The sequence below is a fragment of the Nannospalax galili genome, unplaced genomic scaffold, assembly GCF_000622305.1.
Source record: "Nannospalax galili isolate Female #2095 unplaced genomic scaffold, S.galili_v1.0 scaffold155, whole genome shotgun sequence".
Classification (NCBI taxonomy): domain Eukaryota; kingdom Metazoa; phylum Chordata; class Mammalia; order Rodentia; family Spalacidae; genus Nannospalax; species Nannospalax galili.
Window position 1 is genome coordinate 783,601 of NW_008339923.1, and position 11,763 is coordinate 795,363.

At 40.6% G+C, this 11,763-nt stretch overlaps 1 protein-coding gene across 1 annotated transcript in view; it reads left to right on the forward strand.

Moving 5' to 3' along the window:
• The window catches only part of Ndc80 (NDC80 kinetochore complex component), a 60,332-nt gene extending 49,297 nt beyond the window's left edge, over positions 1–11,035 (forward strand). The window contains exons 14-17 of the mRNA XM_008834610.3: positions 3,014–3,106; positions 4,487–4,617; positions 6,043–6,145; positions 10,767–11,035. Of these exons, the coding sequence (XP_008832832.1) occupies positions 3,014–3,106; positions 4,487–4,617; positions 6,043–6,145; positions 10,767–10,904 (465 nt within the window). The 3' untranslated portion in view covers positions 10,905–11,035. The remainder of the gene's footprint in view (positions 1–3,013; positions 3,107–4,486; positions 4,618–6,042; positions 6,146–10,766) is intronic.
• Positions 11,036–11,763: the final 728 nt, after the last annotated feature.

The window sequence follows — 11,763 nt, forward strand, 5'->3', positions numbered from 1 at the left end:
TTCTGTTTGCCATAGTGGAAATGAGAAGAGATTGTTTTGGGTTTTGTTTCTGTTTTTGAGACAAGGTCTCTCTGTGTAGCCATGGCTCACCTGGAAATTGATATGTAGACAAAGCTGGCCTGGAACTCACAGAGATAAACCTGCCTCTGTCTCCTGGAAGCGTGTACTTACATAATCAGAAAGAAACATAAGGGTTAAGAAGTTGAAGCACTATTGGTAAAGCTGGTGGGAAGCTGCTCAGGGTGTCCTCATGGAAGCCTCGGCAGACCCTGCTTAACTGGGCTGTCCATTAATATTTTCACAAGTAAAATTGTATAGTGAACTTGAATTTAGTGAAACTATTGAGCTTGTCACTTCAGAAATAACATGCTACCTTTAGAAAATGTCATGGGAGTTAGAATGTGCTTTGAATTCCAGCTCTATGCCAGTTGCATGGTCCTGAGCAAATCACATTCTTTCCACATCATTCTTACCACCTATGAAATAGAAGAAAATGTCCAATAGAGAAGTACATGCACTTTTCTTTAATGACTGTCGTACTTCACCACCTTATCTTTTGCCAGTAACAAAAGTTTAACTTAAATTTTCCTAAAAATTTTTTTTTTACTTATTTTTATTTTATGTGTATGAGTGTTATACCCACATGTATGTAAGTATACCCATGTTGTGCAGTGCCCACGGAGGACAAAAGAGGGCATAGGATCCCCTGGAACTGGAGTTATGGACAGTTGTTAGCCACCATGGGAGTGCTAAGATTTGAACCCAGCTCTTGTGTAAGAACAGCCAGTGTTCTTAACTCCTGAGCCATCTCTTTCGCCCCTAAAATATTTTTTAATTCATATATGTAAAATCAGCCATCCTTTTCAGTTTTGTGTGTATGTGCAGACTCACCCATGCCACAGTGATATGTGGAGGTCAGAGGACAGCTCTCAAGAGTCATCTTGCCTACCCCCTTGTAGGATCTGGGAATTGAACTCAGGTCAACAGCCCTACATGCAAGTACCTCTGTATCTACTGAGCCATCTCACTACCCATCAAGCCATCCTTTTTTAAAAAAAAAAAAATCTTCCAGCCAGGCATGGTGGCAGATGCCTTTAGTCCCAGGACTCAGAAGGCAGAGGCAGGAAGATCTTTGTGAGTTCAAGACCAGTCTGGTCTCCATAGCAAGTTCCAGGCCAGCTGGGGCTACAGGAAGACCCTGTATCAAAAAGACCCAAAAAACAAGTCTTCCAGCTACATGTGTGTATGTGTATTATACACACACATACACACACACACACACTCTTATATGTAGCAACTATTTTCTTTATGCTGTGGGAAATATTTTCCTCTTGGTCTCCCTGAACAGCACTGTACTATATTGCTACCAACTTAACACTTGTCAACAATAGAAACAATTCTTTTTAGATTTGGGTTGTGGTGGTGGTGGTGGTGGTGGTAGTGGTGGTCTTTTTTGCGACAGGGTCTCCCTGTAGCCCCAGCTGTCCTGGAACTCACTGTGTAGACGAGGCTGGCCTTGAACTCACAGAGATCCACCTGCCTCTGCCTCCCAAGCACTGGGATTAAAGGCGTGCGCCACCTAGCAAGGCTTAAGTTTTAATACAATTACATGCGATTACTTTATTACTCTTTGGAGGAATGGTGACTATAACCAAATAGCAAGCATTATCCAATAAAATTAGTATGAACAATTGTCTTTAACATCCCCAAAAGTGAACTAAATTGAATTACATGAATTATAATAAAGCTACAGAACAAAAATTTTATATAATCAAGAAATTCATATAACTATTAGTAATGTATGTAGTAACTTATATAACACATGAAAGCTTATGACACATTCCCCTACTACCATTGTTAAAATAGATATTAATGTCCTTAAAGTGTCTTTGAAGATTAATTTCTCTTATTAGAATAACAATACTTTTGGACAATAGCTTACAATCCAAAAAAGCTAAAGAAAATAACATGGGTTTGTTAGTTGATAGAAAATATAAAATTTGGCAGCTGGAGAGCTGGCTCAGCAGTTGCACTGGCTGCTCTTACGGAGGACCCAGGTTCAGTTCCTAAGACCTACATGGCAGCTAACAACCATCCATAACTCCAGTTCCCGGGGACCTGACCCCCTCTTCTGACCTCTGTGGGCATTGCACAGCACAGGTGCACCTACATACATGCAGGCAATACACTAGAGCACATAAAATAAAAATAATAAAGTCAGGCATTGTGGTGCATGCCTTTCATCCCAGCACACGGAGGCAGAGGCAGGAGGATCTCTGTGAGTTTGAGGCCAGCGTGGTCTACATAATGAGTTCCAAGCCAGCTAGGACTACAGGGAGACCCTCTCTCAAAAAGACCAAAAAACAAAAAGCTAAAATATAATAAAAACAATTTTTAAAAAAAAAAGAAAATACAAAATTTGGGGGCTGGAGAGATGGCTCGGAGGTTAAGAGCACCAGCTGCTCTTACAGAGGACCCAGGTTCGATTCATAACACCCACATGGCAGCTAACAGCCATCCTTAACTCTAGTTCCAGGGGATCCAACACCCTCTTCTGGCCTCCATGGGCATTGCATGACATGGGTACACTTACATACATGCAGATATAACACTCATACACATAAAATAAAAATAAAGTAGGGGCATCATTTTAGGAGAATTTAAGTTAAACTTTTGTATGTTTTATATGTGCATATAAAACACTACACATGAAATAAAAATAAATCAAAAGTTTTTTATTCAAGGAAATATAAAATTTAGGGCCAGCAAGATGGCTTAGCAGGTAAAGATACTTGCTGCCAAGCCCAAATATCTGAGTTTGATCTCCAGGACCTACATGGTAGAAGGAAAGAGCTAACTCCAGCAAGCTGTCCATACATGGGGTCATGGCATAGACACAGCCCACACATACATACAAAACATTTGTTAAGAAAAAAAAAATATATAAAATTTCATTTGTTAAAAATTTTGTGATGTGTAGTTAAGATTTCTCAACTAAAGTCTTATCCCCCAGTTGAACACAATGAAAACAGAAACCCAGAGAAGTGTGAGGACTCTGAAGGAGGAGGTCCAGAAGCTGGATGATCTTTACCAACAGAAAGTCAAGGTAAGACTTGACTTACCAGTTTGTTCATGTTAGCCAATGCTATGTCATGACTGATTACCTGTATACATATTGTGACATCAAAATGAAATCTTAGCCAGATGTGGTAGTACACATCCGTAATTGCAGCTACTCAGGAGGATCTTGGATTGATGCCCTCATACATAAAGACAGTGAGACACTGAAACCACCCAGAAGAACCAGGCATGGAATCTGACACTTGTAATCCTTGCATTTGGGAGGCTTAAGCAGGAGGGTGGCCACAGGTTTCAAGTCTTCCTGGGCTACATAGGGGACCATTTCTCAAGAAATAACTAAAATCATAATCTCTTCTACCTGTTTATAGAGATTGACTGTTAAGGACTCCCAAAACAATGGACCCCAGTAAGGTGTTTTGTATAAGTAATTGCCCATGAAAAATCATTGCAAGCTAATTAGCTTGATCAAATTCCAGACAATTTACAAGAACTCCAGAAGGTGGGTAAGGTTGGATGCCACTGCTCTACTCCACCCTAGGCCAGCATTTTTCTTAGAGACGTATTAAGTGACTCTGTTCGTTACCACTTACATAATTTAAGTGAAAATTGTAGTTATGCCATGATATTTTACTTACACCAACAAAGTATCAAGAGTGAAAACTTCTAAGCCAGATGTGGTGGTGCACGCCTTTAATCCCAGCAGAGGCAGATGCAGACGGATCTCTGTGAGTTCAAGGCCAGCCTGGTCTACTTAACAAGTTCCAGGCCAGCTGGGGCTACAGGAGACCTTGTCTCAAAAAGACCAAAAAAAAAAAAGTGATAACTTTGTCTTGTCCTGCATTATATATAGGATATTGTTGAGGCAGTATGAAATGTTTAGAAAATGTACCAAAAGTCTGATACACATGTGAAATGTGAACTATTTAGTATACATTTTATTATCAGATTTCTTCCATGTTTGCATTTATTCTCTGAAACACTTAAAGACTTTATAAGTACTTAAATGAAATATTTTATAAGTACATACTACATTGTCCCAAACCTAGAAATAGAGATTGGAGCTACTTTTACTGTACATAGTTAATACCCCTGCAAATTTTTAATCAGAATACCATAAGTTCCCTGTATTAGATTTGCAACCAAGTCTAATACCAAGTCTTGCAACCAAGAGAATGGCTGTGATACATAAGTCTCTAGAAAAAAGTCACATTTGTGTTTATCATATGGAATCCCCAGTGGAACATCTTAAGAATGGAGTAAAATCCTTAAAAAGGAAAGAAAGCAGAAAACATCCTGGGATACACATGACACCACCTCATGTTTTTTAGTGCTTTGCACACTTTCTTTAAATTTACCTTGAACATATAGAATATCAGTATCAAGAAAAATCACTTTTCCCTGGCAGGAGGCTGAGGAAGAGGATGAGAAATGTGCCAGTGAGCTTGAGTCATTGGAGAAGCACAAGCACCTGCTGGAGAGTGCTGTTAACGAGGGCCTCAGTGAAGCCGTGAATGAGTTAGATACTGTCCAACGGGAGTAAGTTCACCTCTCTCCAAGATTTGTGTTTCTTTCCAGATTATTTAAACCTTGAAAGGCTAGTTCTAATTTTTTCCTTTAGTTTCTATTTTAAAACTGTCTGGGATGGGAAGAAGGGTAAGTAGAACTTAAACAGAACAACTTAAAAGTTGAGACTCACCGGCTGTGGTGACACACGCCTTTAATCCAAGCAGTTGGGAGGCAGAAGCAGGCAGATCTCTGTGAGTTCAAGGCCAGCCTGGTCTACATAGTGAGTTCCAGGACAGCTGGGGCTACAGGGAGACCCTGTCTCAAAAAGACCCCCAAAAAAATAAAGTTGAGACTTAATTCTGCTACTGCACAGTTATTGCCCACCTAGAAATCCTTTGCTCTACATCTAATTAATAGATGGCTTTTAATGCCTGAAAACAACCTAAAATGTTTAAGTCAATTTAAATAACTATTTGGCAGTGAATTTAATAAAGTCCGCTAAAAGTCTTTAAAGTTCTGTCTCCTAGAAACTATTTGTATTACATAATAAAATGTAATTATCCAGTCTTCTGTAACACAACATATGCCTTACTAATAATCACCACATTGTCCCACACAGTAGAATAGAAATTACAAGACCTTCTGGGTGTAGTGGTAGTATACCTTTAATCCCAGGTGGCAGAGGCAGGTGGATCTCTGTGAGATCAAGACCAGCCTGGTCTACGTAGTGAGTTTCAGGCCAGCCCGGTCTACGTAGTGAGTTTCAGGCCAGCCTGGTCTACGTAGTGAGTTTCAGGCCAGCTGGGGCTACAGGGAGACCCTGTCTCAAAGCAAAAACAACGCCAAAAGAAATTACAAGATGTGGGAAAATGAATATTGGTACAGCCTGCAAAAACTACATCAGAGGCACATGTGAACTAATGGAAATTTAGCACAACTCTACACGTTAAAGACTAAGAAATACATAAATGCTACAATAAATAATGGAACGCTTCTGCTTCAGAAGACCTGCAAAGCCAGGCATTGTCACTTAGCACTTGGGCCGAGACAGCTAGTGTGCCATGAGTTCCAGGAGATCCATGGCTATGAGACCCCTGTCTCAAAAACAGAAAAAAGGGACCTGCAGTTTGCTTTGGGAAAATGGGGATTCCTAGGGTTGCAGCTCATGAGTTGTGAAGAGGTAAAAGGTTTATCTCAAATGGGATGGAAAGTTGTAACAGCATCATGGCTGATGACACATGCAGTGAACTGAAGCAGATGGTGGACATTTGGGATGTGTGCTTACGTATGGTGTTTGACTGGAGTCAGTCAGATGTAATGTTTTGCATTTACCAGTTATTTCTCAAGGAACACATTAGCATAAGAAAACATGAAATTGTATTTTGCTCAGATGACTGCACTGTGCTAATAGATGAATTTATTTTCTGGGCATCTCAAGAGTTTTCAATTCTGTAGGTACCAGCTAGTTGTACAGACCACAAGCGAACAAAGAAGAAAAGTGGGGAATAACTTGCAGCGTCTTTTAGAGATGGTTGCGACCCATGTGGGGTCTGTCGAGGTAAGCAGTGGAGGTTTTTCCTGAATTCTGAAAATCATTTTTAAAACTTCAGTGAATTTCTGCTTTGTTTCTATGCAAATTAAATCATAAATTTTACTTTTTTTTTCTTTTTTTTTTTTTTTTGGTCTTTTGGAGACAGGGTCTCCCTGTAGCCCCAGCTGGCGTGGAACTCACTGTGTAGACCAGACTGGCCTTGAACTCAGAGATCTGCCTGGCTTTGCCTCCCGAGTGCTGGGATTAAAGGCATATACGACTTTGCCCTGCTTACATTTTACTTTTATTTTATTGGAAGACTCTTTCCTACTGTTGTGGCAAAGTTACAGAAGAACACTTGTATACTTTATAATGTTTTGTTCACATGCACACACCCACAAAAACATGCAACACGCACAGGAGGAGGGAGAGAGAAAAAGAGGAAAAGAAAGGAAGAAATCCTGAAGTAAGCCAGCCATGGTGTGCTGTCCCTATGGTCCTAGGATCTGGGAATCTGAGGCAAGAGGATTGCTCTGGGCTCCCACCCAGTCGTCAAAAGAGTCCAAAAAAGATGCATGAGCACAGAAATGAAATTGATATGTAAGAAAAGCAGACCTGCAGAACACTGAGGGAATGAACTATTCAGTTAATAGCATTGGATCCCTGTCTTACACTGAAATCGGGACTGGGAGGACTACAAACAATGGGAAGCTAAATTTTGTACTTTTGGAAGAATGGTAAGACTATCACCACAACCCATGGATTGTAAAGATGTTCCTAAATTAGACACAAAAGCTATAAACTCAGCTTAATTACTCCTTAGCCTAGTGTGGTTGCACATACCTGTAATCCCTGTGCTTGGAATGCTGAGGCAGCAGGATCAGGAGTCTGGCCTTAGCTACACAGCAAGAGTAAGGCTAGCCTAGGCTATGTGTGACTTGTCTCAAAAAGAAAAATTGAGGTCTTTCTACATTAAAATACATAGAATAAGAGTAAAAGACCACAAACTGGTAGAAGATACGTTAAATATCTGAGGTTGAGCTCAGTGGGGTGTTTACCAAGAGTATTGCAAGTACAAGGCCAGCCTGCACTACATAGCAAGACCATGTCTCAAAAAAGAAAAAAATCAGGCCAGGCGTGGTGGCTCACGCCTTTAATCCCAGCACTTGGGAGGCAGAGGCAGGTGGATCTCTGTGAGTTCAAGGCCAGCCTGGACTACATAGTGAGTTCCAGGACAGCTCCGGCTACAGGGGAGACCCTGTCTAAAAAAGAAAAAGAAAAAAAGAAAAAAATCAAAAGGTTTGGCATCATGGTTCACATCTATAATCTCAGCACCCAAGATGCTGAGACAGAAGTATTACCACAAGTTCGAGGCCATCCTGGGCTACATAATGAGGCCTAGGCCAGCTTAAAAAAAGCTGAGAAAGATTAATATCCAGATGTATAATAGTCTTTAAAAAGTAAATCAAAGTTGAGGGACAAGCAAGATGGCTCAGTGAGTAAAGGCACTGACTACCCAAGTTCAATCCCTGGAGCCCACATAGTGGAAAGAGAGCCAAGTCCTGAGAGCTGTCCTCTGACCTCCACACATGCACTGTGGCATGCTTGCACTCACACTCATACATTCATGAACACAAAAGAATAAGTAAATTTTTAATTAGAAGAAGATAAAAATGTAGTGTATTACAGTTTGAAAGTAAATTTCCTTAAGGTAAAAATGGGCAAAATACTTGAATAAAGACTCCATGAAAGAAAGAGCAAATGGGGCTAATGGAAAAAATATATTCCACACTCAGGAAAGTAGCACAGAATAATGGGTAAAAATAGCAAAAGTGGAGAGGTGGAAGGTCTCATTTACTCTGGTGGTGGATATATAAATGAGTACAACAGGTTTAGAAAACACGTATCAGTCCCTAATAAAAGTAAAAGTACACATGCCTACAGAGTTCCATCCTGAATATTTGCCCTAAACAAACCTTGATGCTGTGTGCTAAGGGATTTTTACTAGGTTGAGTAACATTTCCCAAAATTCACATGTATATAGACTCTCAGAATGTGACATTTTTGGAAGTATAATCTTTACAGATGAAGTTGATTACACATACTGACTAGGACAGGCCAAGTCTACAGACTGGTGTCCTTGTAAGAAGGCCACATGCAGAGAAATTGGGATGGGAGTGTTGCAGCTACAGGCTAAGCCAGGACCAGCAGAGACCACAGATTCCCATCTGTGAAGCAGCCAAGAAGGGTTCTTCTCTAGCCTGCAGAGAGGGCATGGCCTTCCTTACATCTTGATTCCAGACTTCTAGCCCTAGAGCCATAAAAGAATAATTGAGTATCTCTAACCCACTCACTTGTGGTAATTTGTCGGAGTATAACATTCAATTATTTACAATGAAAGGAATTACTGTTATATATTAGTTTCTTATTGCTGCTATAAAAAATCATCACCAACTTAATAACTTGAAGCAACTTTTAAAAAATATTTACTAAATGATTTTATGTGTATGAATGCATGTAAGTGCACCATGTGTGTACTGTGACTAGAGGAAAGAAAAGGGCATCAGATCCCTTGGAAATGTAGTTACAGACAGTTGTTAGCCACCTTGAATTCATAACAATCCTCCTACTTCAGCATCCCAACTGGTGGGATTGCAGGCATGAGCCACAATGTCCAGCAGCATAAATTTTTCTTGCAACTCTGGAGGTTAGAAGTCTACAATGATTCCAACAAGCTAAGCCTTGTAGGCTTCTAGCATAAGATCCATTGCCTTCCCTTCTCCACTATGGAGAAGCCACCTCCAGTCTTTAGTTTGTGACCTCTTGCTCCATCTTCACGGCTAGCAACTGGAAGCTGGGCATGGTGGCTCACACCTCTAAACTCAGCACTCTAGGCTGAGGCAGTGAGGATTACCACAGTTTCAGCCTAGACTGTAGAGTGAAACCCTGTCTCAAAAAATGGGCTGGAAAGATGGCTGAGGATAAAGGCACTTGCTGCCAAACTCGATGATCTGAGTTCCCTGGAACCCACATGGCAGGAGAGAACCAACTCCTGAGAGTTGTCCTCTTACCTCCACACATGCACCAGAAGCACACACATACATGTTCTAAATAAGTAAATGTTAAAAATAAATAACAATTAAAAAGACAGTGTGGTGGCTTTAATCCCAACACTCAGGAGGCTGAGACAGGTGGATCTCTAAGTTCAAGGCTGGTAAGACTGGATGGATGGATGGATGGATGGATGGATGGATGGATGGATGGATGGATGGATGGATGGATGGATGGATGGATGGTAAAAAAGCTTGGTGCATGATGGGTTTTGCTGCCCTCTGCTTCTGCCCTTTTCTGCCTGACACCACTGATGTCCTCCTATAAAGACCCTTATGACAGCATTGAGCTTCCCTAGAGCATGCAGAACAATTTCCTGTTGTCAAGGTCTTTAGCTTAAGGCTGGGTTTAAGGAATGATACATGACCATAATTTCAGCACTGGGTAAGCTCAGGCAGGAGGATCATAAGTTTGTATCAAAATATGAATAAAACAAAAACCCTTAATCCAATCTGTATCATTCCTTTTCCCATGTTAGATAACATAGTCATGGTTTCCTAGAATTGAGTCACAGACATTTGGGAGGTAGGGGATTATAATTTAGCCTGTCATAACTAAGGAAAAAAATCCACAAAGAGCAAAAAAAGACTGTTATCCATCAGTATACAAATAAACTGTAGCTGTCTGCATTTACATAGGCAAACTAAAATACTGGGCAAAAACTGGGTGTGACAATGATACATGCCTGTAATCCTGACATTACAGAACTTGAGACATGAGGACTGGAGGCTGAGGCAAGAGGATTACCATGATTGCCAGGCTGTCTCAAAACAAAAGGAAGAAAAATACAAGCAAGAAAAATATCATATATTACATTTAATAATATGAAGGTTAAAGCCAAGTCCTACTGTGCTAATACAGTTATGTTTTGCGTAGTCGTAGGGACACATTTGAGAAATGTGTCATTAGGCAACTTGGCTGTTTTGTGAACATATAATGTCCTTTACAAGTGAAGATTTCATTAGATAGTATATTACGAGACCATCCTCTTGTGTGTGCTGTCCATTGTTCCCCAGAACAGCATATGCACATGTGACTGCCTATTATACATGCATACAGTAGTTCTGGGGACAGGGTGAAAAGTATAGCATCAAATAGGCAAATGGTTATCTCTGTAGAAGAAAAGGGAAAATATTAAGAAAATGGCATGTAAGCCAGGCGTGGTGGCACATGCCTTTAATCCTAGCACTGCGGAGGCAGAGGCAGGTAGATTTCTGAAATTAAGGGTAGCCTGGTCTACATAGTGAGTTCTAAAGTAACTGGGGCTGCAAGGAGACTCTAAAAAAGAAAGAAGAAAGGAAAAAGTGACATGAGTGTGAAAACAAGAATATTCTGTTTTTTACTTTTGTAACAGGGTTTTGCTTGGTAGCCCAAACTGGTATTAAGCTGGTAATCCTCCTGCCTCAACCTGCCAAGTGCTGGGATTACAATCTGTACATTATATCCAACTGGTTCTGTTGTTAATTTATAAATGTTGTTCTTGTTTGTAAATGTCACACTTGAAACAAAATACTTACCTTACCAATTGTTCCTCTAGAAACATCTTGAAGAGCAGATTGCTAAAGCTGATAGAGAGTATGAAGAATGCATGTCAGAAGATCTCTTGGAAAATATTAGAGAGATTGCAGAAAAGTATAAGAGTAATGCCTCTCTGCTTAAGGCTTCTGATGAATGAAGATAAATTAATGGTGATTATCTTGTATCTTTCCTAAACATAGTTCATTAACTGAAAATGTGTCCTGAAGTTATGATAACTTGTTGGATTTTTTTTATATAAAAAAACAGTTAATAAAGTATATCAGTTAAGAGTGTTTTTTTTCCTTCTTATGCCTTACTTCAGATGTGATGAGAAGGTACAGATAGGCTAACCCAGGAGTTACCGAACTGCCACGTGGGCCACACCAGACACCCTAATCCACTGACATGCCTACCACTGCTTTTGAACACTGTTTATGAAATCAGCTTCGTATGGAGCTGTGTCCCCAGTAGGAAGACGCATGAGGGTAGAATCATAGTGGAACCAAGAGCTGTTCTTGGCTTGGCATCAATCGCAGTGACTCTGGGAGTTTTGTGTTTCCTGATGTCAAATCTTTGGACTAGAGGTCGTGTTCCCAAAGTGGACACGTTCTTGTCTAGAGATACTGCAAGGGTACTTCGATCTACCAGTGACAGCTGCCACCACAACATTTTGGACTCCTGGTACTTGGGGATTAGTAGGAAAATAAAGGAGCCTCCATCATGGCAGGGATAAATAACTCTGCTCAGCAAGGACATGGACATGCCTTATATAGTGATGGCAGAATCAAGCGATGTGATGTGCCTCAGCCAGTCTGCCATTGCCCTACAGTAACCTTGAAATGTTTTGAGTATTTTCCCATTAATCATAACAGCTTCTGTGTTGCATTATAGATAGCCAAATAAAGAAGCACTAGCTGGGCGTGGTGGCATACACCTTTAGTCCCTCAGAGGCAGGTGGATCACTGTGAGTTCAAGGCCAGCCTGCTCTACATAGTGAGCTCCAGGCCAGCTGAGAA